The sequence below is a fragment of the Exophiala mesophila genome, assembly GCF_000836275.1.
Source record: "Exophiala mesophila strain CBS 40295 unplaced genomic scaffold supercont1.2, whole genome shotgun sequence".
NCBI classification, from domain to species: Eukaryota; Fungi; Ascomycota; class Eurotiomycetes; order Chaetothyriales; family Herpotrichiellaceae; genus Exophiala; species Exophiala mesophila.
Window position 1 is genome coordinate 1,539,755 of NW_015622505.1, and position 27,938 is coordinate 1,567,692.

General features: G+C 51.5%; 7 protein-coding genes across 7 annotated transcripts; 1 reads left to right on the forward strand and 6 right to left on the reverse strand.

The window, feature by feature from the left end:
• Positions 1-670: 670 nt before the first annotated feature.
• On the reverse strand, positions 671-3,224 carry PV10_02425 (uncharacterized protein). Its single transcript, XM_016366737.1, has 2 exons — positions 1,373-3,224; positions 671-1,306 (listed from the first exon to the last, which is right to left on the reverse strand). Exons 1-2 carry the CDS (start codon positions 2,654-2,656, stop codon positions 1,076-1,078), a joined length of 1,515 nt encoding a protein of 504 aa, XP_016226255.1. The 5' UTR covers positions 2,657-3,224; the 3' UTR covers positions 671-1,075.
• Positions 3,225-6,374: 3,150 nt separating this feature from the next.
• On the reverse strand, positions 6,375-8,904 carry PV10_02426 (uncharacterized protein). The gene has a single exon (XM_016366738.1). The coding sequence runs from the start codon at positions 8,713-8,715 to the stop codon at positions 6,442-6,444; it is 2,274 nt and encodes a 757-aa protein (XP_016226256.1). The 5' UTR covers positions 8,716-8,904; the 3' UTR covers positions 6,375-6,441.
• Positions 8,905-9,106: 202 nt separating this feature from the next.
• On the forward strand, positions 9,107-13,588 carry PV10_02427 (uncharacterized protein). Its single transcript, XM_016366739.1, has one exon. The coding sequence runs from the start codon at positions 9,190-9,192 to the stop codon at positions 13,447-13,449; it is 4,260 nt and encodes a 1,419-aa protein (XP_016226257.1). The 5' UTR covers positions 9,107-9,189; the 3' UTR covers positions 13,450-13,588.
• Positions 13,589-13,659: 71 nt separating this feature from the next.
• On the reverse strand, positions 13,660-15,036 carry PV10_02428 (uncharacterized protein; the record flags this gene model as incomplete). The annotated part of the gene is made up of 1 exon (XM_016366740.1): positions 13,660-15,036. The coding sequence occupies one exon, from the start codon at positions 15,034-15,036 to the stop codon at positions 13,660-13,662; it is 1,377 nt and encodes a 458-aa protein (XP_016226258.1).
• A 1,652-nt stretch (positions 15,037-16,688) lies between these two features.
• On the reverse strand, positions 16,689-19,735 carry PV10_02429 (6-phosphofructokinase subunit alpha). The gene has a single exon (XM_016366741.1). It carries the CDS (start codon positions 19,384-19,386, stop codon positions 17,011-17,013), a length of 2,376 nt encoding a protein of 791 aa, XP_016226259.1. The 5' UTR covers positions 19,387-19,735; the 3' UTR covers positions 16,689-17,010.
• A 775-nt stretch (positions 19,736-20,510) lies between these two features.
• Positions 20,511-23,052, reverse strand: PV10_02430 (uncharacterized protein). The gene is made up of 2 exons (XM_016366742.1): positions 22,453-23,052; positions 20,511-22,370 (listed from the first exon to the last, which is right to left on the reverse strand). Exons 1-2 carry the CDS (start codon positions 22,550-22,552, stop codon positions 20,734-20,736), a joined length of 1,737 nt encoding a protein of 578 aa, XP_016226260.1. The 5' UTR covers positions 22,553-23,052; the 3' UTR covers positions 20,511-20,733.
• Positions 23,053-23,756: 704 nt separating this feature from the next.
• On the reverse strand, positions 23,757-27,680 carry PV10_02431 (uncharacterized protein). Its single transcript, XM_016366743.1, has 2 exons — positions 27,244-27,680; positions 23,757-27,173 (listed from the first exon to the last, which is right to left on the reverse strand). The coding sequence occupies exons 1-2, from the start codon at positions 27,472-27,474 to the stop codon at positions 24,318-24,320; spliced, it is 3,087 nt and encodes a 1,028-aa protein (XP_016226261.1). The 5' UTR covers positions 27,475-27,680; the 3' UTR covers positions 23,757-24,317.
• Between the last annotated feature and the right edge of the window lie 258 nt (positions 27,681-27,938).

Consider the following 27,938-nt stretch of genomic DNA (forward strand, 5'->3'; position numbering starts at 1 on the left):
GGGCCTGTTTGGGAGAGTCCGGGGAGGCCAATCGTTGTGGAGAGCAGTATCTTGCGAGGACATAGCAAGTCAAGAAGTCGACCTCAGTCAAATGATTGACTATTGCCAATGCGTTGAGATGCTCGCGGGAGCAACATTGGCCATAAGGAAAATGGGAAACTGGAGTGAAGACGTTGTTCTCGAAAATGTCACAAATTTCTGGTGGCAGGATTTGTTGACTGACAGAGTCTGAAGAGTGGAATGGATCAGATAGACACAGGCAGCATAGACAGAACAATAAGACTCGCATGAATGACTACTCCGTACGTTATTGTCAGAGCTTGCGTGGGCAGTCTGACCTGGGCTCTGCGACATCTGTGGGCGATAACGGCCGTGGGCGGACAAGACGCAAGCATGAGGGTTGAGAACGTGTTGAAATGGATGGTTTTGAGTTGTTGGGCGAAGTCAGTCTCCCATGCAAGGCAGAAAATCTCGCCAGGGACGTGAATTCTCGGCCACCAGTCACCACGCCATTTGGACACAGGCGATTCGCAAGGCTCCTAGGGGCCCTTATTTAATAAAAACATGCATCAAACACGCCACGCCCAGAGTAGATCGAATGCTGCGAGTGCTATGATTATACAAATAATTTGTAACAATGAATAAAAAGCCTGTGTCCAATGGACGTTTACCAGAATCAAGTCACGTTGTGTTTCATCACGTGCATAGATTTCCTGTTGCTGCCACTGTGTTGAGCAATCATCATGCTAACCGTGGTTCTAATTGCCTACTCAATACAATGACTGCAAATCAAGTGATGAGTGTCCTCCCTAGAAACTTTTGATGTCATGCATAATACCCTGTTGTCGGTGGTGTTCGTTGCCCTGAGGCACTCCGTTCTCGCATTGAGCTCCATAGAAATCTCCCTTGCTTTCACTCAGGGATGCCTGGTCCTCCACCAGGCACATGTGCAGCCGTCGTAATGGCGCTGCATACAAGTCGATCGTAATGTAAAAAGTGCACATAGCCCACGTCGACTCAACGTCAAACCCAAATCCGCCGATCCCCAATGTGAAACTCGACAAGTAGAAAGTCTTCAAGGCACGGTTACTTCAGTCGGAGGGTTGTGTTTTTCCACAGGCTGCTTTGAGTTGTTCCAGATATAGCTTGCAAGCTCGTCACACGCCACCACCTGAAAGTTGCCGGCTTTGCTGACCTTCAAGTAGGGGTTTGAGGTCTTGCTGCAGATGATGCTGATATCCTGAAGGCTGGCAATGGCCTGTTGGTTGGCCTCATCAATGTTGACCGACATTTCCAAAGCACAGTCCTGCGAGCGGTTGTCAGTACGTCACTAGCACTCAACCAAGCCGATCATGATGGGGGTCCAACTTACGCATTTCCAAGTCAAGCGACGATGTGTTTTCGGCGGTTTCGGCTTGATCAATTGATTAATGAGATCCTCGAGTCGGTCACCGCTCCCAGCCTCGGCTTGACCTGGGGGTGATGAGGGTAGCTTGGCCCCTTGTAGAGGTGGCGGCGCGAGGTTATATCCGCGTCGTTCTGGAGGTGAGCTTGGGGTTTGACCTGACCGCGGAGATGGCGCTGGGGCCAGCACGGGAGTGCTGATCGAGTTTGCCTGAGCTGCAGCCAGAGCTAACCCAGCGGTCAAGCTGGGAGCTTGCTGGTGGATCGACGCTGGGCGTGGGGTGCCGTTGCTGGAGAGAGCACTACTGAGGCGGCGCGATTCACGCGGACTGTCCGGTTTTCCATAGTAGTCACCAGCTTCGGATTCGCGCTTTCGTGAGGATGCGCTCAACGACGGTGACTGCTCTGGATCGCGGGAGGCAGAATCCGAAGTGGGTGCATCAGTCATGGCGGTGTCGCGATCTCTGCCCATGTAGGATCGGTCACCAGATACAGGAGGCTGGTCGACGAGCACATGTCGGCCACCTGGACCCTCCTTGATGATGTTCTCCTGTACTGCCCAGTTGGTGAGGTCCTCATCCTCGCGCTCTTCCTTAGCCTCGACAATGTCACGTGAGAAATGACCACCCACGTGTTCCATGCGTTCATTCCAACTGCCTTCTCCTTCGAAAACTCTGCCACAGAAGCCACAAGTACTCCTCTGCGGTGGCTTACGCTTCTCCACCCAACAACGGGTTCTCACATCCTCGAGACTGTCCTCGAATTGTCGCCAATCCTTGGGGTCAGCGTTGGTGGGCGAAAAAGTTGCAGAGCCGGGTCCGGACTCGGGCTTGTGCATTCGTCGGTGATGCTGAGTAAAGAGATCCTTACGATTGAAGTCATTGTAAACCCGTTTATGGCCAGGGACGTTGGGGTTGAGATCGGGGTTACAAGAGCCGACGTCGCAACGATAGAATCCCAGTTGCAAGTGCTGGATGGAGACGTGACGTTTCCATTCATTTTTGGAACTCAATGCGACATCACAGCCATAGTGCGAGAATGAGCAGATGAACTTGCGTTTGGCGGGTTCGGATCTTTTGGCACCAGATCCCGGAGATTTTCGAGCGCGAGGCTTGACTACACGGCCCGGGTGAGTGTCGGAGCCCGAGATGGACTGCAGTGAGTCTTTGCGGGGGCGAGGCTTGATGATGCGATCCGACGGACTTCCTCGTAAAGAAGAGGCACTGATGTTGATGTTTGTTTCGGTGGCCATGACGAGGATGTTGGCTTCGGCTGTTAGGTGCTAGAGCTAGAAGTAAGGTCCAAGTGGTAGAAGGGCGAGGTTGTGTTGTGGTGGGTGAAGTGTGGCGTGGGGAGCGCGGGTGATGGGTGGGCGGGCGGAGTTGACCGAGAATGGACACCCAGCAATAGTGCGCCGCAGGGTCTGGGGCCTTGTGATGTGGCGAGACGAGGCGACACAAGGCTTTGCACAAGATCAACGTCGATACCAATCAACAACTGGGTTTTCTCATGATTTCGGGCACCTGTCCTGTTGCGCAAGTGATCTAGAACTTGTTGAAAGAGTTGACTGTTGATGCGAGACGGCAGAATTTGAAGGAGTGAGTTGAGTGCCAAGGTAGTGATGTCTGGTGAGTAGTGAGGCGAGCGAGGCGAGTGAGGTAGGAAAGAGAAAAGGAAAGAGATGGAGGGGAGAGAAGGCTCTGACTTGAGGACTGTGCTGCAGGTTCGGCCGCACGGCTCAAAAAGAGTAGACGCAGGCAGGAAACTAGCCGTGAGTGGACGAGGCGATAAGATTTTTGTGAAGGAGAAACAGATGGAATACGGGATTGAAGGTGAGTTGGGTGTCGTGGGTGTTTAATTGGGGGGAGTGTGCAAGAAAGAAGAGGAGGGAGGAGGAGCGAGATGAGGGGCGTCGGGCTGTGCTGCGAGTTCTGGGACGGTTGTCAGTAGTCTATCTCTCTGCCACTTCTGAGTAGTGCGTAGTGCGTGTGGTGCGTCTGCGTCTGCGTCTGGGTGAGTTGACGAGGCGAGGCTTTTAGCCGGTAGTAAGGCTGCGAGGTTCTCCAGGCTTGACTCTGGCAATGTGGTCGTTGACTACACAGGGTGACAAGCTAACCTGGCATTGGTCCAGTCACTGACAAGGGCAATGGTGAATGTCAAATGATGGGTGGCAGTTCGGTAGCTCGGTGGAGGCTGCGGAGGCTACTGAGGCTACCAGAGGCTACCAGAGGCTAACTTTTGCACCTAGCATTGCGTTTGGCTCGCTTTGACCACCAGGCTCAGCACCACTCTTCCGATAAGCAGAAGCAGGTGGCCAGCTCCTGCAAGGCGTGGATGGCATCATGAACTGAACAAACGGGCCATAGTTCTCTCGATCTGTGCACACTCGACATCCATCGCTCCGCTGTTACAATCGAGTGCACCCTCATGACGCCAGTAGTAGTTGTGTGTCATATTCATCGTCAGTCTCCTCCTCCTCCTTGAACCCTAAATCTGTTGTGACCGGCGGATCGCAACCTGGGCTGCTATCACCTATGGTGGGATTTAGATTGGGTCGATGACTGGAGGCAGATGGACTCGAGGGAGTGGTGACTGGAAGGCTGTGGGCCTGCAAGGGTGAGAAGATGGAAGACAGTGGCAGGGCGAGAACACAACGACAGCCTGAGGGGGCCCGAGGGGGGCGCTGCGGTGGTGGCCGCATCCAGTTAAGATCTGCCGAGGCTGCCAAAATCAGCAGCGTGGACATAGAGTTTGGCTGATCCTCTGATCTGGCCAGTGGAGGTCCACCCGCGACGATTTGGGCGCCCGGGGGGCCCGAGGAGCCCACAGAGCTACTCCGTACATACTCCGTACTCCCTCACCCACTCTGGCCACGCACCAGGAACTTTGGCAAGGCTCCTGTAAAGCCTGGCGACTCCATGACTACGCGTACTCGCAGTATCGTGCCTCCACCTATGTAGTTCAAGCCGCTGGGATGGAGAGATACCAAGGATGGGAATGGAGAAAAAGCCAATTACAGCAGTCGAGCATGCGAATTTCCATTTGGCGGCAACGTGTCACCACTTCCGTATCCGTTCACAATCTACCGCCATTGTTTCTGTTGGTGTCATCGGGAACCAAGCAACTGGACTGTTCGGTTGCTGACTGAGGAGAAGCCTCGGCCATCAGCGTTTTGAGGGCACGGAAACGTGCTTATTACTACTTAGGTAGGTAATATTGTGCAGCTGTAGAGTATCGTATTGCTGGTCACAGTGGTGTACCTGAGCAGGAGCCTTGAGGTACCTAAGTAGGCACTTGCTCGGCTAAGACCGCCGGGCGTGCCAGCCTCTCTAGCAACAACCCAAGGAACGTACTACTTGTGGATGACTATTCATCCTCTTATAATACGTGTAGAGAAGTGGTGACCGCCTTTTGCTTATCACCACCATCATCACCATCGCACAAACCAGTGCCCTTCAAAGCAACAGTTGGATGATGATAGACCGACTCTACAGAGAAGCAAGGCTCACAAAGCCTTGTTCCCTACAGCCTGATCCAAATGTCCATGTTGATCATGATTCGCCGTTGACTCCACATGTGTTGCTCGAGCTGATCAGATTGCCACCCAATCACAGCAAGATTTTTATTACTCACCAACAGACTTGTCACTTTTCCAGTCTCCCGGACTTTCAAAAGAAAGAATTCTCCAGAGGGGGTTGCATGGCCGTTGCACAGCCTTTGTGCCGTCTTACACCCGCACCCAAGGTGTACGAGAAGCTCCCCCGAGAAAAAGGTCATGTCAAAGTCAACCTCGGTCATTCTTTTTTCGATTGACAATTGCCGGTTCACGCTGCCACCCACTACCAACACCAGCCATGGTGCTCGCATGGGCAATGGCCAGCAGCGGCGGTGCGTGAACACGCTGAAACCTCATGCATGAGCCAAGTTCGGGCCTTCCTGTACTAGTCTAGCCTTACCCCGCACTTATCCCTTTGCGACCATTGATTCCTGGGTACCTGGACCACGCCTCAACCTTCTATGAAGGCAATATGAGTTTCTAGCTCCAATCCCAACTGTTGACTCCACCCCGGTGTGACATTGTCCGGCCAGGACCTGGCCGTTGGAAATGAGAGTCGCCCATCATCGATTGGTCGGCCATTACGGAGTAGTTCTGCCCATGCAACGTGTGCACCATTGGCCCGTCACGAGATGTGCAGGTGAGGCTAGGATTTGAGCGAAAGGGCTGAAGGGTATCCCTAGGTGCCCTGGAGCCTTGGAGCGCTTCTGTTCTAGTTATTCTAGGTTGGTTCGGCCACTTTTATCTGGTCGCTCGTACTGACTTGGGTTCTCATTGTTCTCTATCAGCTCTGGACGAATCGGCGGTGACTGCAAACGTGGAACCATGTGGCTCCAATGCTAGCCTCGATCACGCCCACTTTTCCTACCCTAAGTTGCCTGGTTCCTTGGTTTTCCAGGTGTTCTGATGGCCTAATGATGCCTACTGAATTGCCCCCATCACCACGCCCCAATCAATCAAAAGGAATCGCTTGATTGCTCCATCCTCCCCTCGGTTCCCGCCTGGCTTCGACGCTTCTTCGGTTCCTGACCTCTTCGGTCCACCTCCATCTCCATCCATCTCCATCTCTATCTCCATCATTGGCACGCGGGTCGCTGCTCCGATCGCAGCCTCGGAAGCCTCGCCTCTTTTCAACAATCTTTGACTTTATCTGACATCTTACGGAGTAGACATTTTTGATAGCCATGGGGTGTGAGCAAACTTTATTGTACAAACGTGCTCTTCTTTACGCGCTTCAATCAAACCCTTGCTTCCGTCAATGGTCTGGTACGCCGGTTGCATGTGGCTGTCACAAGTCAAGTTCTTTGTTCCTGGCCACGGCTTGACGGTGTGGGCACGGCAGAATTGGCAAGACTAGGCACTTGAGAGATTCGAACTCTGCCACTTCTCTATTTGCACTCCAGTCTCAATCCAAATCACGTGTCTGGGTATCGAGTCTATGTCTCTGCGATTGGAATCATGGTTACTACACTTTTATATCATCACCCCTCAGCTTCACCAGATTCGTGCGAGCCCTCTCGCCCTGTATTCTCGGATCTCACATTGCCATCCCCATCTTCCTCCAAATTAGCGGGCACATCCACCATCTCTGCGTCAACGTCTGTTACACCCTTGGAGTCGTTATCCTGCACATTATCTTGTTGTGGTTCTCCACCGCCCTCTTCATCTTTGGTAGACATATTGAGAGCATCTGCCTCGTCTTTGGATTCGGTTTCAAGTTCGTCTTTGACATCCACATCCATATCAGCCGCGGCAGCTTTGCCTGTGATGGAGTTGGCTGTTTCCATTTCGTCGTGATTCCCGTTTGTTTGCTTTTGCTCAGCTTCCGCAGATGATTGAGCGTCCACATCTTCGTTCTTGGGCTCTGTCACCGCCGCGGCCTCGTCTTCAACGTCTGGCTTTACGAGAGCGTCAAGTTTGGTCCCGTATTGGATCTTTTCACAGAGTACAAAACGCCTGCCACTGGCTCGCAGAGCTCTCCATACCTTGCCTGCCTTTCTCTCCTCAATCTCATTCTTCTCGTCGTCGTCCATGGCGAAATCCAAATCCAATTCGTCGGTCTGAATTCCTTTGTAGTAATCGTCTAGCGTGGGCAACTTCCGTCGTTTGCTCGGATGTTTCAGTGCTTCTAACGGTTCATGCTTGGACAAGAATGCGAGATCAGCACTGCCTGGCGGTGCTGTCAACGCCGCCTTGGACTTCTCTGCCTGTGACGACAAATGGTCCCTCGCTTGAACGTACTCCTGGGCTGAAACCCCTTCCTGTGAGATAGTCGGACAGCTCTCGGCCTTCCATCTGACCCAATTCTTGTCTCGCGACAGAACCATGTCAACCATCCGATAGTAGAACTTGCCTTCATTGCCTGACCCACCACTTTGTTGAAGGTACAATGCAATGCTACTGCGTGTCGATACTGCCCATTTGGCGTCCTCTTCCGCCAAGGTAAATCCATACAACACCGACTTGTTGGTCAATTTGTCGTTGGCCGATTTAGCCTTAGATGTAGATGAGAGGCTAAGAAGAAAATCGAGCATTATCAGAGCTTGAACTAGAATGTGGCGACGAAATGATGGATCGTGCAGCTCGAGATCAAAGAGATCCCGGTTTGTGAGGTATTTCGGATTGAAGGTCGATGAAGTATTCGAGGGATCCAGATCTGTGCGTTTCCGCTTCAATCCACGTTTAATGTCGGTGGGGTTTGTGGTAGGGGCACTGGTCTGGGAGATGGATTTGAAGGTGGTCAATGTGAGCTCTATGCCATCTTTGAAGGTAGACATGTTCGCAGGCTCGAAGAGCCGAGTTGGCGCAGAGAAAAAGGACTGCAAGGTCCAAAACCTGGGATAAAGAGCATCGAGGTCTGGGGGTGGGAGGACTTCCTGCTTGGGGTCCGTCTTGATCCCTCTGGGCACCGGTGTGCCGCGTGCAGTAGCCGTAGCAGATTTCACATTGACCTCAGCTGCATCGTGGGACAGTGATGCCGAAACTGGTGTCTGCGCGCCGGAAGGGATGTGTTGAGGTGTTTGAGAACCAGGCTGAGCCGTGGTAGAGGTAGGATCAAGATCCATAGGCTTGATGGCATCTTCAGACTTTTGAGGCGAAGAGTCGAAGGTAGTGACATTCTCCACATGGAACTCCCCTCGCAAGTTGACCGAACTCTTGTCACCTAGCGGGAAACTTTGAAAGAGAAAGATAAACACTCGTCCACAAAAGACCGTGTCTTCGGCGCGAGACAAGCGTCGCAGGAGATCGTTGCAGCATCGCAGCACCACCAAACTTTTTGTCTTGAAATGCTTCGCAGTAAGGCGTTCTCGGCGCGACTCAAGGTAGTCGAAGACTTTGCGACAGCCATCAATTGTCTGCGTGTCCAGGAGGTCCTCTATCAACCATAGCCCAAGGCCAGGATCGCAAAATTCATGGTCGGAGAGGATGGTGATGATATCAAGCAGAATCCACACGTAAGCAAATGCCGGCTCCGAGATCTCGACTGTGGCGACAGCCGTGACTAGCAGATCTCGTGCGACAGACTCGATAATGGCATTGTGGGGGTGCGGCGGTGCAGCTTTGGTCTGGCTTTGACTCTCGCTTGTATCAAGGGAAGGGCGCAGGGAGCGGATTGATTCGAGGAGGGAGGATACGTCTGTATTGTCGATAGGGGTATCATTTAGGATGTCTTGATGGATCTCGCTCAGGGAATTTATTGAATCTTCGAGGAGATCCTTGTAGGTAGTAAAGAGGGGGATGTCGCTGATAGACATGATGACAGATGAGAGGAGGAAGGATATGTCGAAGCTCTGCTGTATGACATTGGAAAGTCAGGACTCGGTTGGAGATTTGGCAATACGATGACTCTGGGGATGGAGAGCTGCTTTGAATTACACGGCCATAAGAGGGCGATACGTAGTAACAGTCATTGTGGCAAAGGACATATGGTCAGTTCTCTGTTGAACAAAGCGAAGCACAAGGCAGAAAGTGAATGAAAATGGGACGAGGCTGCGATATCCCCAGATGTGGCTGAGGGGATGACTGTGGCTAGTGAGAAGTGGCTAATGTATGTGGCTGGTGTATGTGGCTGTTTCCATGCGGAGATTTTTTCGATGTTGCGGAGAGGAAAGCACGACAAAGTGACAAGACAAGGAGAGGAAAACTGTTACAAAACACCAACCCACAAGGCCTTTGAAAGGGTTCCAGGACACCCTGATCTCTCCTTCGTTCATGTCCAAGCCGGCAACATGACGATGGGCCTTCAACTGAGACCGGCGCTTGCCCCTGCTCGCGACGTGTCATCGTCTTCCGCAGACGCAGGAATTCTTCAGTCGCAGTGGGAGGAACTTGCGGCGAAGCATTGGCTCAAGACCATTCCGTCAAAGGTCAAGCCTGACCTGATCAAGACGGCCATATGGGATCCCCTTGAGAACGAATCCTTTCCCACTCGGTCGCTTGTCGCTCTTGAAAACTTACAGGTCCTCGAGAGATTCCTCTGGCCCACCTTCGATCTCGACTCTTCCAACCACCACGTCCTTCTCCTCGTCGTTTTCTTCAACGTCAAACAACGCGCCCACTTACAGGACTGGTCACTGTTCATCGATCGCCCAGAACAATTTTCTAGTTTCTTCCGTCGCGTCCTCTCTCTCAGCCTCGACCCTTCCCTCTCCATCTTCTCCCGAGTGTCCCTCCTCAACTTCATTATCGGGGCCTTTCAGTCGCTGGAAAATGACCATGTCCGCAAAGAGGCTGCCCCTCTCGTCTCAATAGCACTCTGGCACAATTTGCACGATGACGCTGCACGAGAAAAGCTACTGGACGTTCAACCAGCCCGGCGCAAGGCTTGGAGAGCGGCCCAGCGGAGGTATGATGGAGCAGATTCGGACGCCCAGGCTCGTCTAAGATTTGATCGAGCATGGCTATATACCATAACTCTTGATTTCTTAGCGCGACTCAGTGCACCCAAATTGAGTAATTCCCTAGATATGGTCTATTGCGAACGCTTCGTGGAGTTCTTGGTCGACCTGTTGAGCCAGTTGCCCACACGTCGTTATACAAACCCGTTGTTTCAGGACTTGAATGTCCTGCCGATGATTCGGAAGTCAAACCTTTTCGCTAGAGAGGAGGGCGCTCTATTACGAGATCTTGGTATCCTCTTGGAACATTTCCAGACTTTTGCAATCGACGACCTTGGGAACATCGAAGCCGGCCCAGAAGGCATGCGTAAGTCGCATTACGAGGCCCTTGCGCGCCTGCAGAAGGTGGCATTTCAACATTTTGAGGGGAAACTGAAGGTACTGGCCTTGTCAAACTATGGTTCAATTGACAACCGCAAGGATCTGGAGTCTCACTTCACCAACCTCGACGATACCGAGCTCCAGCAACTGTGTGCATTGCTCGGATTCCGAACAAGCTATCCCAACTCTACCGGTCTCAAAGCTGACCGAAACGTGCTTCTGGAGACTTTACTGTCCTCATTTTCAAAGTCTCGCAACTTCCAGGAGCTAATAACTAGGTTCTCTGTCCTGCCCACCGAATCAACCCTATACGATCCTTCCCTACTTCGGAATGACTATTATGACGGATCCAGACCCCTTGCTCTTCCGAAGCTAAATCTACAATATCTGACTCTTAGCGATTTCTTGTGGAAAGCCTTCCAACTCTACCAAGCTGAAGCCTACTATGGGATCCGAAAAGACATGGAGAGCATTGTGAGGCGCCTAAAAGCAAAACCAAGTCGTGAACCTGGGAAGACCATGTTTGAAGGGTTTTCAAAGATGGCCATGGCTATAGACAAGCCCGCTATTATTGAAGTCGGGCCACCAAAGGTCGGCTCAACGAATCCAAGCTTTGTCCGTGCCGAGGTCATTCTCGATGTTAGCCGGCTGAACGACAATGTTAGAAAGGAATGGGACTCTCTAAAGCAACATGATACTGTTTTCCTTCTGACGGTGGCAGCGCTCGATACCAGGCGATCTCTCACCAACGAAATCCTTCAAGCCGATGACGAGCAACAGAGGCCATTCACAAGACTTCGATCAGCCGAAGTCGTACAAGTCTTGGATGAGAACAGCCGCCCACTACGAGACATTCAAGCAAATGGATTTGCCTCTAGACCCCGGCGGAGACGACTTCTCCTTGATCTTGACCCAGTTGCCTTTCAGAACGACAAGCAGCTCCTGGCCCGGAGCAAGCAGGACATCTACGCATCAATCAATGTAATTGCACGGCGATCAAACCGTGAGAACAATTTCCGGCCAGTTCTGGAAACCATTCGAAAACTTGTTTCCTCAAAGGCAGAATTACCATCGTGGCTTCATGATGTGTTTTTGGGGTATGGCGATGCCAAAAGCGCAACATACCCTGCTGTGGATGCTCGTTTGGAGTCGCTCGACTATCTAGACACATTTATCGACTGGCAGCACTTGTCTGAAAGCTTTCCAGGGACGATGATTGCAACCCCCACAGGCGACAGTGCGCCTCTTCAACCTCCCTATGTTCTCAAATTGGGGACACCAGAAAATGCAGAACTTCCGAAGAACCCGAAGAAACGACGCCGAGAACAAATGGAACAAGACTCATCGGTATCCATCTCTGTCTCATCTTACAAGCCTCGCAACACTGGACCCTATCCTGTCGACGTACCGAAAAAGAACGCAATACGCTTCACGCCAAAGCAAGTTCAGGCTATCGTATCTGGCTCTCAACCAGGTCTCAGCCTTGTAGTCGGGCCACCCGGAACTGGAAAAACCGATGTGGCTACCCAGATCATCAATCTCTTATATCACAACTTCCCATCTGAGAGAATTCTTCTTGTTGCGCACAGCAATCAAGCACTCAACCAACTATTCCAGAAGATTGTCGCACTTGACATTGACCCACGTCACCTACTTCGCTTGGGCCACGGTGAAGAGGAGCTAGATACCGAGACCTCCTACAGTAAATATGGCCGTGTGGAATCATTCCTTGAGAATCGCCAAACCTACTTGGCAGAAGTCAATCGGTTGGCTGCGTCGATCAATGCAGAAGGGGCACATGGTGCGTCTTGTGAGACAGCAGATTATTTCAACCAAGTCTATATCAAACCGGCGTGGTTGCGTTTCTGGGACTTGGCGAATTCTGACCAGGCTGGAGCTGAAGATATCCTGGCTGGATTTCCATTCTATAAGTATTTCAGCAATGCACCTGTTGCTACACTATTTCCTGCGGATGGATCCATCGAGGAACTTCGAGATGTTGCAGCTGGGTGCGAACATCACATCAACAAGATCTTCTCCGAGCTCGAGTCAATCCGGCCATTTGAGATATTGCGCAGCAATCGCGACCAAGCCAACCACCTTCTTGTCAAGGAGGCCAGAGTTATCGCCATGACCTCAACCCATGCAGCAATGCGACGAGCCGAAATTGCAGACTTGGGTTTCCGCTACGATACCTTGATCATGGAAGAAGCAGCGCAAATCACTGAGATTGAGTCATTCATCCCTTGTGCGATGCAGAACCCAGATGCACGAACCGGCGAGCTTCCACTGAAACGAATTGTACTTGTGGGAGACCATCTGCAGAATTCTCCGATCATTCAGAACCTAGCATTGCGTGAATATGCCAATTTTGAACAATCACTATTCCTCCGACTGATCCGGCTGGGGGTGCCGGCCGTTCACTTGGACCGACAAGGGCGATGTCGGCCATCGATTGCCGAATTGTTCAAATGGCGATACAACCAGCTAGGCAACCTCCCACATCTCTTGAGCGAGGCAGAATTCTCGCGGGCCAACGCAGGATTCCGATACGAGTACCAGTTCATCGACGTGCCCGAGTATCAAGGCCAAGGAGAACGGGAACCCACGCCACACTTCATCCAGAACTTAGGCGAAGCTGAATATGCGGTTGCGCTGTATCAATACATGCGACTACTAGGTTACCCAGCGCGGTCGATCACCATTCTTGCGGCGTACGCTGGCCAACGGGCGCTGATCGCAGATGTGCTGTCGCACAGATGTAAGAATAACCGACTCTTCGGGCTGCCCAAGATGGTGACCACGGTGGACAAGTACCAAGGCGAGCAGAATGACTATGTCATTGTATCGATGACGCGGACTAAGTCGGTCGGCTACCTCCGAGACGTGCGACGGCTGACGGTGGCCTTGTCACGAGCGCGACTGGGTCTCTACATCCTCGGTCGCCGCGAGCTCTTCGAGACCTGTTTCGAGATGAAGCCCGCCATGGACATTCTTTTCAAGCGTCCAGATCGTCTCGTCTTGACCACAGGCGAAGTGTTCCCAGCATCTCGCTCCGTCTCCGACGACGATGTCCCCAACGTCGCTGAAATGACTGGCGTCGAACATCTCGGTCAATACGTCTATGAAATGACCCAGGCCAAGGTCAAAGCTTTGGGCGGGCAAGTCGTTGTCGATGCTGATGCTAGTGCTGACGCGGTGGGCGACGAGGACCAACCTTTGGAGGAATTGGACGACGAAGAGGATCTTGTTCAACAAGACGTTGCATGATCAGCAGCACAAACCACGGGAAGGAGATAGGATGGTGTTTTGATATATGTCTGATTGTATGAGTAGGTACTGAAACGAAGTTCTCGTCATCTAAGACAATAGATCGCTCGAGATTGAAGCACTGCTTCCTTGACTAGATGACAACGAAGCACAATTCTAGCACGCGATTCCTTTTCACGCGCCCTTCCCTCCCTGTCGATCCCAATCCCATCACTCGAGATGGACTGTCATGACCTCCACTACCATGGTCTGCTGTGCGTCACTGTGACTGCTAATGTTTTCCTGGGCCATTCTTTCCCTCTTCGCCCTCATCTTTTGCCGACTTATCTCACGATCTAGAGCCTCTTGTCGCTGGCCGACAGCTTCCCAGTTCTTACTAATCCAATCGAGGACTATGGCGAACATGTGGTTCTGATACGCCGCTCGCACAAAGGCGAGAGCACGTCCTTCATCCGATGATGGTGATGGTGTCAATGGTGTTTCTTCGGACGTGATCTCTCGTTTCAGTCCTTTGATGGCATATCCACCAGCACAGTTATTAGCCTTCAGCAGCTCACGAACATTCACCCAAAAGTTGTCCCTCCCATGTTTCGTAACCCATTCTTCTCTTTTCGCCTGGAATCGCGCTGAGAAATCTCTTCCGATGACAGGAATCCTCGAAGCCTCAAGCACAACATCCTCTCGAGACATATGAGAACTAGGCCCTGGTTTATCGTCGACATGAGCCGGAAGATAGGATTGGATCCAATAAGCAAACATGTCTCTTTTCGCTACGCGTCGAGCTTCGCGACCGTCCATCATATCATATTTCCGGTCAGTTTCAGCCTTATCTGTCCAGTGCGCTGGATCATGGAAGCGGCATGTAGCTGCATAATCCATGATATCGTTATAATCTGTGAAATGTTTCCAGAATCGGTCGACGTCGAGGCCTAGAAATTGCCGAACGGTGGTGGGATCATCGGTAACTTTGATTCGAGCTGCGGTTCGGTTATGAGGTTCGATCTCGGGGATGCGGACCATGAGGCCTTCGTTGGTAATGGTTAGACCGAACCGGCGGATACTGCTGCCTACAATAGCCCAGAAGTCGCCATGGGAGTGGTGAAATAGGTGCCATTGAAATACTTGATGGGTTGGACAGATGCGGATGTCGGCTTGGATATATATCTGTTTCCGTATCTGGGCATTAGGGCGAGTTGGATCAGGTTGTATGTTGTTGCTTATGCGGAGGTCCTGCACAGTTGTTTCCAAGTCTCGGACCGGGCATTGATCAAGGTCAAAGTCCCATTCTGGCCAGGGCAAGGCGAAGTGGAATTCACTGTTTCCTGGAGTTCGCTTCCAGGTATATGCTCCAAGAATACGTGCGAGAAAGTCTCCTGAGGCACCATTCTCTTGGGATTTCGTTTTCAATTGACAAACCACGATGTCAAGATCGCCGTGGGTAGTCTTGCCTGGAGCTTCTGTTGGGTGGCCGACGAAAGTAAAGTGGTTGCGGAGTTTGGTCTCGACGTTTTGCAAGACTTGTTGATAGACATTGGTGGTCATACGAGGTGTACAGAGGCCGTTTGCGAGAAACGCTCTGCCACCCATGGTGAGAGGATCGGTGGGTAGGATCTGATGTGGGATGGGACGATATGAGACAATGGGAATATAGTGGATACAATGAACGCAATGGAAGGAAGAGAAAGGGTTCGTTTCGAGACGCGATGTGTAGAATGAACGGTGATCTCAGTCAAACGAGGAGGCGGTGTGATGGTGGATTGGTAGAGTCAAAATTTGATCCCCTTCCAGCACGAACATATATAGCAGAGACATGTGTCGTGCCTGCCTTTTTGGACAAACATGGACCGGTCGTGATTCACACGGGAGCTTGACGTTAAGTATGGCATGGTATAGGTACTGATTGAAACGTGTGACTCACTCGCTGAGCAACGTGCTGTTAGGCAAAAGCATTTGATACAATGGACCAGTCACTGATTGCTTGGTTTGTTTGCTGGTGGTTAGAGTCAGCCTTGTGACACAATCAACTGGATGAGTCGTTTTAGTGTTAAAATACTACAGTCTCCTGGACGGGTTTGATGACAGCAGTAGACACCGTGTGAGTTATTCGTGGTGGCGCCACACGCCACTGTGGCAACACATACAGCCACAGCGCAGCACAGCCGTAGATATTCATCTGAAGGGTTTTTAAAACAGCAAGGGCAATCTTCAGAACGGGCATCTCGATCGAGTAAATCCACATCCAATGGATTGGAATGGATTGGAATCTAGATTGAATATTGAAAATCATGTGTCGTGAATATATAGGTATCTAGTAAATCAGCCGCCCAATGGCATTCATTCATTCAACGCCTTTGATAATGCGCAATCATTGTCCCGTTCCCGTCCCAGTGATCCAAGCCAACACGCCGTAGTCACATGGGTTTCCTCGTTGATAAAGTTGATAAAGGTGATAATCGTTGATACAGTTTTCCCATGGACGTTCCTCGACTTAAGCCTTTGAAGTGAAATCAACCTCTCCAGGCAAAAGTCCACCATCAGCTGCCTTTTCACACGTGCAACTTCCCGCAGATCTCTGACCACAAGCGCAAGTCTTTCCACTTGGAGTCACGTTCTCTTGCGAGGCACGGTCACAAGTGCATTCTCCAGCTGGACGGGCACCTAAGGTTGAGAGTTAGTGATACGTTTTGTGGATTGATCAAAAGAAAAAAGAAGAAAAACTTACGACATGAGCATCGTGCACCTTGGATAGTGTTCTCAGTGGCTTTCTTCTCGCATGTACATTCCATGGCGGATTGTTTGCCGCATGAGCATGTGGCTTTCTGGGCACAGACGCACTCGGATGAGCGGCCGCAGCAGGTGGATGGTTTGACCATTTTGGATAGAATTGTTAGAGATGGAAGGTTTTGAGTGTTTGTTTGATTGACGAATGACAATAATTCAAGTTCGTTCTTGAGTTTGATGGTGTTTTCGTGATGTTGGTTTGTACAGACTGCGAGCACGTTCAACCAGGGTCGACTCGATATATGTATCATTTTGGGTATGACGTACCTTAGAAACAACCAGCCGTTGATTGGTTCCTTGTAGTATCGGCCGCGGCCCTCTCAGCCAATCAGATCTGATGCATTTGCAAGCCCAGTCACATGACACTGATCACTCAGACGTGAGGCTCTTCGAGGCTGACCAACTCATGAATGTTTTGACGGTGGCATGATTCACAAACGTGTCAAGCATGCCATGTGGCAACATGTTGGTCTCAAACTAAATAAAAATGGACCCGTATCAAATATCTAGCCTCAGGCCTCAACCTTCTCAACGCCCGTCTAGACTCTTCTAGTCTTTGCATTTTATTTTGGTGTCAAAGCCTAACATCTGCATGTACCAGCGCTGCTGGAAGATCTTGTGCTACTTGGAACCCAGTCATGACTCCTTGCAACTCAATTCACAATGATCTCATGGTCTCGGGATCATAAGCCACTTCATGCCAAGTTCTTGCCATCTAGTTGACGATCAATATCAGGTATTGGAAGCCTATCAGTAACCTCCAATGGAATCTCGCCCACGTCAACCAACTTGCTTGGATAACACCTTGACCAAAGGCTCTCCAGTCAGCAGCTTGCCACATTCATCGCAGCAATCCGTTGACTTGGGCCGTCCACTGAGAATGTCTACCGTGCTCTTCATCGACATCCAGAATTCATTCTTGGGTCGACGATCCACCCAGTCCGTCCCTGTAGCTTCCAAGCCTTCCTCGCCACCCAGCGGCGTGAAGACGACTTCAGACCCCTGAATTCCTATGACAGAGGCTGACAGTTCATCCTCGGCGATTTCTGTTGGGGACTTGCCAATGAAATGGTCTTCGATGAATTGCATACATTTGATGGCCATTCGAAGGGCCCTTATCCGATCCATCGGAGATGGCTTACCACCTTGCTGATAATGGCCCGGTACCGCAGATCTTGATTCGAACCGTCCACGTGCCTCCTCTTTGATCATGTCGGCAATCACTTGTGTCGTGTATGTTGAGCTCGCCCGCTCGTTGCGCAGAATGATCTTGCCTGCTCTGGACGCACCTTGGTCATTGGCGAAGTTCTCTCGCAGGAACTCAATGTCACGTGCAATCATGTGGATATTGATGCCTTCTTCAGGAATGTAGACGGCTAATGCACCCACAGACAGGCCCGCCATGGTTGCCAGATAGCCGGATCGGCCTCCTTGGGTTTCAATAACAAATACTCGTCTTCTCGACGATGACGCAGATTGTCGAATGGCATCGCAGAAGTTGATCAGGGTGTTCAAGCAGGTGTCACTGCCAAGCGAGTATTCGGTTCCGGGAACGTTGTTCGAAACTGTGGCTGGCAACACGACCAAGGGGATTTTGAAGGCGTCGTATTGGGCTCTTGCTTTGCGGAGCTCGCTGGCCGCAGTAAAGGCCTCAAATCCACCGATGAGCAAGAGAGCATCGAATTTGTAGAGCTCAAAGCATTCGGCCGTCTTTTTCATGTCGATACTGGGCAGCCCGCGGTTAGTGCCGATTTCGGAACCTCCCTCGTTCACCCATGGGTCCACGTCAAGCCACTTGCAGACTCGCACCGATCCTAGTGGTTTGTCGTCGTGGTGCCGTTGCAGACCTGGGAACCCGTTATGAATCGCAATGGGAGTGTGTCCTCGCGTCAGGCAATACGCAACAGCTGCCCGTGTAGCTGGGTTCATGCCACCAGCAGGGGCTCCAACGTGAATAATGGCAATTCGACGCCGCTTTTCTTCTGGCAGCCTGAGTTTGGGGTGGTCGGTGGAGGTGGTGATCATGTAGCTGTTGTAATATTCTTTGAATTCGACGTCTCGAAGTCTCATGGCCTTGTCAAAATCTTTGTTTTTGATCGCTTCGGACACGGATTTGGTCAGGGCAACTGCTTCCATCAGATTCGACCTTTCGATCTTGTTTTCGCGAATGGTAATGACTGGGGTGGGCGTCTCGGGAGTTGCATCTAGGACTGCGTTGACGGCTTCGACACCTTGCAGAGTTGACAGCCATCGATCATAGGAACAGGCCTGGCCTCCACGCTGGGTATGGCCAAGAACGGTGACACGGGTGTCGAGCTTGAGCCGGTCAGTTAAAAGGTCCTTGACTTGGTTGGCGGTGATCTTCTTGAGTTCGATGTCGTGTGCGCCCTCGGCAATGATGACAATTGACCGCCGTTTACCACGTGACCTGTGGTTGGTGATGATGTCGCACATCTGGGTTTCCCAACCGACACGGGGAGGCTTCTCTGGGATGAAGACAAAGTCAGCTCCAGTCGCAATGGAAGCCATCAAAGCAAGCCAGCCACAATGGCGGCCCATAACTTCAATGACGAAACCACGTTGGTGTGAAGCTGCCGTGTCGAATACATCGTCAACAGCAGAGCAAATTCTCTCGAGGGAAGAATAGCAGCCGATGGTGGCATCGGTTCCAGACATGTCATTGTCAATCGAACCAACAAGTCCGACGATGTTGAGATGTTTATAGGGCTCGACCTCCTCTGCTGTCAATTCCCCAGTCTCGACAAGCTCCTTCATGAGGCCTGGCCATTCGGATCTGAATTTGTCTGCTCCTGTCAGACTACCGTCACCGCCACAGATGACGAGAGCATCAATGCCCCGTTCAACCATGTTTTTGGCTGCCTTGAGACGGCCCCAACGCTCCATGAAAGCCATGCATCTTGCGGTGCCGATTAAAGTTCCTCCTCGTGATAGGTATCCACGGACATCTTCCCATTTCATCTCTTTGATCAGGTCCCCTCCCTGGACAAGACCTTCGTATCCTTCGTAGATGGCATAGGCTTCACAACCTCTGTAAATCGACATACGAACAACTGCACGGACTGCACCGTTCATTCCAGGGGAGTCACCTCCACTGGTCATGACACCAATCCTGCGTTTCTTGATCGGAGTCGCCATGATTTCGAGCAAGATAAGGGCAGATCAAGATGAGGAGGGCGAAGCGGTGGATTCGGAGACAGTCTGAGAGGGAGAAGAGGACAGGTGACAAAACAGAGGCAAAAGATGTGGTCTTAAGTGTTTGACACAGGCAAAACAAAAGTGTTGAGGAAAAGGAAAGTGACGAGAAACAAGGTGGATAAAAGAATAAGTCGATGTAAAAGAAAGAAGTCGGTGCTGAGATGAGGTACAAGCTTGCAGTGACAAGGTCCAATAGGCGGGGGTAGCGTAGGGATCGGCTTTAGAGGATTATGGGCGTCGTTTGTGATGCTGAGGATAAGGAATAAGGAGCCTGGGAGCTACGAAGTGACGATGCAAGTGAGTGGTCTAAGATAGGATAGAGCAAATCGGAGATACAAGTCAAGGTCAGAGAAGCGAGCACAAGGCACAAGTTCAGCTGCGTCATTGGTTGGGGAAGCTTGGTGCCCGCCGTTGACATTGGAGACTATGAAAGGCAAGACGGACATGATGGGCTAAGGCTACAGATGCAAATCCCTACGGAGTAGGCTTTTTAGAGGGGCATTAGGGGCTGGACACGGGTATGAAGTAACTGCTTTCTGTCACGCTCGGGCCATGAGGTCCCCCGAGAGGCCGGGGTCGGAGCCTAAAGTTTGGTGACTGGATGGCCAACAACAGGGAAAAAGGATGGGAGAGGCTAGTAGGGCTTGACTTGACAATGACAGTGGGGATCCATGCCTAGCGTAGCCTAAGGAGGACTTGAGTGGCCGTGGTGGCTTATTAGCCCGGGTGCAGTACCGCTTACAATGTAGCCTTATCGCTTATCGTCATCAAACATAGCGGGATGCGGCAGATGCTCATCAAAATTTCTCTTAACTAGTATTTCCTTTTTTCAAGTGCTCACGGCATGCTCACATAGGGATAGAGTCTAGACTCCCAGCGAAGGTGATGGATACTGTTGACTGGAAATTCAAAGCATGACCAAATAGGACAAGGACTTCTTCACCATAAAAAAGAACGTCTGCGGCCAATAATCACTTCCCTAGCGTGTACTTTAAGGTTCAGTACTCGTATCTACCGAGTACTATCTACGGAGTATGTGGCAGGTAAGGTACACTTCGCTCTGATGAGGTTCCATACTGTGTGCACATGTTCAATCAAGGCTAGCTAGGTACCTGAGCAGGATACAATGAAAATGCGCTGGCATCAAGTACCTTATGTATCAACACCACCTCCGTGCTCACATGATATGTCCGTCAAACGTGCATATGCACAAATGTCAAATCCAGTACCATCCCAAATAATACCATCATATACAACCCATTCTCCAATCCTCCAATAAGGGCACATCTATAACTTGGGCTTGGCTTTGCCCAGTTTCGCATTCTCCTCCTCCTGAAACTCCTTCTTGGCCTGGTCCTTCAGCAGTCTCCGCAAGATCTTGCCGCTGACGCTCTTAGGGACAGACTCGACAAACTTGAGGCCACCTCGTAACTTCTTGTGGTTGGCCACACGTCCATTGAGCCAGTTGATGATTTCCTGTGCATCCCCGTCCTTGACTGCCTTGAGACCACCCTTGCGAACGATGTAGGCACGCGGCACCTCGGTCCCCAGCTCTTGGCTTTCTACACCAACCACGCAGACGTCGTCTACGTTGTCGTGTCCCGCAAGGTAGCCTTCCAGCTCGGCTGGCGGCACTTGAAAACCTTTGTATTTGATCAGCTCCTTGACTCGGTCTGTAATTGTCAGATTTCCCTCTTTGTCTATGAAACCAACATCTCCGGTCCGGAACCAGCCGTCTTCGAGACATTCCGCCGTGGCGGCGACGTTGTTGTGGTAGCCAACAAAGATATTGGGTCCCTTGACATACAACTCGCCAGTTTCCCCACGAGGGAGTTCCTTGGACCCGTCACTCTCCTCCCCAGGGGCTGGGACTTTGCAGAACTTGGCTAGGACATTAGGAACCAGCTGGCCTGTTGTTCCCACAGCTGTTTGCCAATCTTCCCAGCGCTGCATGAAGATCGTGGGACTCGTTTCGGAAAGACCATAACCTTGCTTGACACGCAGACCTATTCTCTTGTAAAGGCTTTCAACCAGATCCTTAGTCAGTGGTGCTGCACCCGAATTGACCATGCGCAAGCTCTTGAGGTTGTACTTGTCCACAATGGGATGTTTGCATAGCAACAGGACGATGGGAGGCACAATGTAAGAGAATGTAATCTGGTGGTCCTGCACAACCTGGCACCACTTCTCCAAGTCAAATCTCTGGAGAACCAAGGTCTGGACTCCCGCGTAGACGGGAAGGTGGATCAGGACGTTCAAACCGTAGATATGGAAGAATGGTAGACAGGCTAGGACCTTGTCGCCCTGACCCTTTGGTGCGCCTTGAATGCCTGGAGGGGTCTCGGAGCCATCCCAGGTGATATACTTTTCGACTGCATTGACTTGTTGCAAGTTGCTCGTCATGTTATGATGGGTTAGTCGCACGCCCTTTGGTCTCCCGGTGGTGCCACTGCTGTAAACGAGAAAGGCAAGGTCCTCCTTGGGCGCAATCTTGGGAATACGATATCGGCTGGTGCCCGAGAGGTTTCTCACCGAAGTCCAGTGCTTGATGCGATTGAGGGGATCCCGGCCTTCACCTAGCAGGATGATGGAGGACTCGTTGATGCCCACTTCGGCTGCCGCCTTCTTAGCCACATCCAGGACACTGGCATGGGTAACCAAAACTGTTGCATTCGAGTCCTTAAGTTGGTACACAAGTTCGGCCTGAGTGTAGCCAGGGTTGGCTGGTGATAGGATGGCTCCAGCCCAAAGGGTGCCAAATACAATGGCGGGAGTGTCAACCTCGTTTGGTGCAAAGAGACCTACGACGTCACCCTTTTTCAAGTCGTAATTGGAGCGTAATCCTTTGCCAAAGTCGACGGCAGCCTGTTTCAGTTGGGCATAGGTGTATTTTCGAGACGGATTGTCGGCAGACTGAAAGATGACTACAAGGAGCAGAGACGTTTAGTATTCGAGTGAGGCGTACAAGAGGCTCATGATGACCGTTGACAAGGGCGCAATACATACCATGACTTTCAGGGAAGGGGCGATCCTTGCGTTCAAACAAGAAGCTAAATATATCCTTCACCTCCAGTTGGATGTCTGGCCAGTTTGAGGCGATAGGCATTCTGGCTGGGCGATGGGAGGTTGACGACTGCAAACAGGGAGGCTTCGTGGGTGGTGACTAGGCTCGAGAGAGTGCGTTCGATCGCAGAAGGGAGGTGGTATCGATGGATGAGGGAGATGTCCAAGTCCAAAGAGGAAAATTCGTGAATCGCAGGACGAGGGTATTACGGCTTGCGATAGTTGGGTTCCGTGTCGGAGTTGGTGTTGGCGATGACGAATGTGGAGTTGTTGCGCAATATCCGCTGCAACGTCTGTTGTCCTAGTATCTAGTATCCCCAACAGCGGTGCTCACCTCGTGGGCAAGAATGTGAACTATGAGGGAGAGGGAGGAGATGGATGGAGTCAGTTGAAAGATGAAAATGGTAACCCGAAAATTGAAGTGTGAGGTGGTAACAACGAAAACAGCAACTACGACCCAGAAGAATGACGAGGTTGATCCTCCATGGGGAAGGCGAGGAAAAATAGGGTAGCTACCCAGTATTTACCCTTGGGACGGATTAGGAAGTACCTAGGCACAAGGCAAGAATTGGTCTGTATATAGGTGATGAATTGGTGATCCATCGAGGCAAACCAACGACTGTGGAGAGGCGAAGGGTCCAGGTCGTAGTGCCTATTCCGTGCCAGTTCTAGCCATGGCCAACCTCGATTTTCCTGCTTCCTCCCTCGAGGTCGGCATCCTGACACCGCCGAGCTGCGAAGTCCCTCTGTCATTGGTTCCAATAGCCGAATTATGCGGAGCGAGCAACGGCCGGCCAGACCGGTACGGTATCTGCTTCGGCGAAACTTCTCTTCTGGGCCTTACTGGTGAAAGGACGCGGATAAAACCAACTGGGAACAGCCTACAGAGCTTAGCAGTTGCTATTAGCAGAGACTTCTAAGGAATTATTACGCACGAAACCAGGCAGAAAGGTGGGCAGGTTGATTGCTGGCTGTGGTAGCTTTCGTCCGGTGGACTGGCGGACACGTGCTGACATAGGGATGGGCATGACCGGGACCCCCGCCTATTCGTCAGCATGTGGCACAGGCGCCCATTGGCTCCTACGAGAGGACCCAACCACTCCCGTATCTGAGGCTCTGAACTCAACCCACCGGGTATCCGGTGGCTATTCATTCTTCCGCAATTATGAATCTACGAAATGAACGTCAAAAGAACTCGAAATGTTCATGTTGGAACTCCACTCTTCCTTTAATAATGGCTTGATAGTGCATCTCACCACCGCCATGTCGCATCGTTAAGCCCATTTTGGAGCTTGCTACCCAATAAGACAAGTTACATATCCAACTTTAAGGAGCTCAATAATCAATTGTTAAAACTCCCCCCCCCACCACTGTACATCAACAACACAATACGTTTTATGCCATTTATGTCGATATGTCTTTTTTGCATTCTGGCTTTTAAACTCGGATACATCCCGGACGAGTGATTCCATCGGGTATCCCCCAGACTTCCCAATCCCATATTGCCGATGCTCAGCGGCATGCGGCCTCCGTAATGCGCTCAGACAACGCTGAAACGGAGCTGGTTGAGCCTCTGATCCGACGATGCTAGCTCCGTGGAAAAATGCCGAGACTCCTTCCCAGCTCACCCAATTCCTTGGCCTAAAACGGCCCAGCATCAATGTTGTGGAGATACACTGATTGCGTAAGTATTCGTGTCTTCTTTTTGAATGCTATCTCAGACAAGAACTCGAGACGATCTCATGGTTCATGTTATAAATGGCGTATATGATAATTTTTATCGACGCCGCTCTGGCCCTGGATCAGGCCTACCATAATCCAGATCCCATACTGACAGCCTGGACATCGTCCTTGCTCACAATCTCCACAATGACATTGACTGTTGTCGTAATGACCCACACTGCAATCAATCCGAGCCCGATTTTTCGGTCCATCCTCCAGCCATTCAAGGGCACCACAATCAACAATCCGATCAAAGTCGCCAGCAGAGTAATTCCAGAGATCATCAATGTCGTGTTAACCTCCAACTCGTACGGCTTGTAATGGATCGGCTTGTGAGGATGTTTTGCGTGTTGGTGCGACGCATTGTGGATCGTCATGTACATGCCCCCAAGCCCGATTCCCAATAGGATGTTCAACATGGGGCCCCCGAAGCACGCCGAAAGCGCCATGACCGGATACCCAAGTCGAGCAACCGTGACGTCTGCCACCCAATCCCCCACTGAATTTCCCATCGCGAAGATGGTCAGTCCGAGGATTGCATCTGACATGCCAGTGATGACCCCAAATGCTTTGAGCACGCCCACAACCTCGTTCGCAATCATCGAGATCCATGCAATCGCCACCAGAAATCCCAGAAAACAGAACAATGGCCGATAATTGGGTTCTTGTCGTGGCGTAGTCGTGGCCAGCAGCCCCAGCATCATCACCAATGAGACAACCAACGCCCCGAGTACCATTCTAATGTAGAGCCGCACCGTCGCATCATCTTCCAGGTTCAACCACACCGTTGACACGACAAAAAAGGGAGCAGTAAAGACCTGCACAAACAGGAGCCACCTGTTCCACTCCTTGCCCTCACTCGCCTCGGACCTCTGCTCTGCAAGTCGTTTGGCAAAGTCAACCTCTGCCGAACTCACTCTGCTCCCATTTTGGTGTGCAGACGTGTCGTTCGCCTGCTGCCGTGGTGCTATCGCCGGTGTGTCCGGCGCCAGGGCGAGTCGGCTCTGAGATTGACTGCGATACCCTGCACCTGGGCTCATGATCAGTACTTCGGCCTCCTCATCCTCTTCCCGAGGCTCCACCACAGGGAGAGTGATTTTCAACAGGAAGAGGGGAATCGCAGTAATGACCCCAAGGACCTTGTCCGTGATAGACCTCTGCCGCCAGTCATAGAGTGTGGGGAATAGAGTCTGCAGGATGATCTGAGGTGCAACGAGATAGTGGTACGGCCACCATGAAAATGTGCGCATTCCTTCTTCCTCGTCATCTGGCAGTAGGGGTAAGTGGTGGGTGGATTCTGGAGACATGCTCGGAGCAGGCAAATGAATGCTGGGTGGTCGAGAATGCGTCGGAGTCACGACCATGGGCGAGTCGATGTACGGAGGGAAGTCTTCTGCTTGTAATAGTGATCGTGAATGATCGGGGTGAGGGGTCCGCAATAATGGTACCTGGAGCGTAGGCGTACTTCGAGGAGACAACGCTGGGCTGAGGCTATCACTTCGATGACCTTCTGCGTAGTCAGGCCGGTGGAAGGTAGTAGGAGGTGGGGCCAGAAGATTTGGTGATTTCAGCGCCTCCGTCGCCGAAGCACCTGTATCAGGTCCCTTCCGGTGACCCGAGGGCGAAATGACAAGTTTTGGAGAGGGAGGTCTCTCGACAGAAGGCTCATTCAACATACGAAGAATTCCTCCACTCGGTCTCGAGGATCTGTCGGGGGTAGGAGTCAACGAGCCCTCGGTACTAACTGCGTGTTCTGACTGATGATCAGACAGGAAAGTAGTGTCGATGCGAAGCCCGGCAGCGTCGTTGGCAGAAACAGCGCGATTCCGGCTGCTGGTACCAAGGGACCGTGCTGTGTCACGATAGTCCTGGCTCACCGCATGCGCATGGTCGCCCGTGGGTGGAGCGCTGATGGGGATTGGGCTGATGGGAGTGCCCGCGTCATCTGAATAACGTCGAAATCCCAAAGGGATGTTTGTTCCCTTTTTCTCCAGAGAGCTCATGACGGAGCGAAACTCCAGAGCACCGATCAAACTAGGACGAATGGGTGTGATGGTGTTTCGTCGTTCTCCGCGCGTGGGTCGAGTCACTCTCATCTGACTTCGCAGAGTGGCCAAATAGCGATCACGGACTTCGTCATCGTCATCCAGAACCTCGACTTTCCAAGCGGGTGTGTCAGGAGGCTGAAGGGTGGAGAGGCTGCCCCCGGACTGAGAACGCAGTAGACTTGCCCGCTCGCTCGCCGGGCGTGATTCTTCGTCTTCTTCGTCGCCCTCTGGAACATCTAATTCTTGGTGGTGAGGAATATGGTGGTGAAGCCGTGCAGCAGTTTCAGCCAACCTCTTTCTTCGGCGCCGTCCCAGATGCCAATGCCAAACGACGACAAACATGACATAGAAGAAGTAGTAAGCTACCATGGCAGCACACTCCCACAGGCGGAGGCTTCCGTCGGCCAAAAAAACCAAACTGAAGGAGGCGGAAACGGCAAAGAAACCAACATCTCGTATGAAGCTTTTTCTTGCCACCTGGAAAGGCTTGACCAAGGCCATGGAACCAGCAACCACTGCGGTGATAAATCCTGCGGCACCCATGAGCTCTCCTACAGCCAAACTACCACTGTTGGACTTCATTGCGGCAAAAGTGGAGAAGACATCAGGTGAGCCATTGCCAAAGGCGAGAAAAGTGACACCGGTCAAGCTCTCGCTCATGCGTAGGATACTTGCTATCGTGCTGAGGTTGATACACAGAAAGTCGGAGGCAGCGATGCCGATGCTTGTGAAGAGGAGGCAGGCCCAAAGGACAATGAGCATAATCACCAGGGGTTTGGTGGCGGGAGGGGCGCAGTAGAAGAACTGGAGGTAGGATATGAGGCCGGCCTCCTCATCAAGGCAATTGTCTTTGACGAAGGAGCATTGATCGATTGCTTTCTTGACCAGACGACACTAGGACAGCAATGCAGAGTAAGTCTGTGGAGCCATTATATGTGGGTAGGCGAGGGAGCGAGGGGTATACCTGTAGATCTGGATCGTTGTGATCTGCGCGAGTGACAAGTGATTGAGATAAGGAGGATGAGGAGGAGGAGAAGCGATGTTGATCATCGCTGAGATCGCCTCGAAGATAACTGATACAGAGAAGGAAAGTGAGGATCAAGGCGGTAGTGTATAACTTGCGGCCATGGTTGCGAGAGCCGGGCACCTTGCGCAGCTGCGACTGCGGTTCTCGAATTGAAGAGGAGACAGCCATGGCTCTGGCCGAATGTCATAATGATAACATGGACATGGGCGGGCAGCTGTATGAGTGATTCTTCGCGTGACAGTCCCTGGGTATAAAATAGGTACAAGACCTGGGTCCAGGCTTTTATAATCTCATATTGAATGTTTAATGAAAGAGAAGATGAAGCGGGAGAAAGAGCAGAAGCTTGGACGAGGTGATGGATAGACAATTTGCAGTGGGGAAATTCGGGATTTCTTGCATGGCGAAGAGGAAATAATGCTTTCATTATGTATGCCACTAAAGCTGTAGTCGGTAGTTTATTCGCATGCTTGGAGGTATTTAGTCATTCCCAGGCACCGTTGCTGGATTTCAAACGCCTATCACAGCCCGAGGGACCCTATCACAACGTAAACTACCGCCTAAAACGCCCTAGCCGTCACGGCTTTGTACAGCGATGTTTCCGATTTGGATTCTGGTGCCTCATGTCAACCACC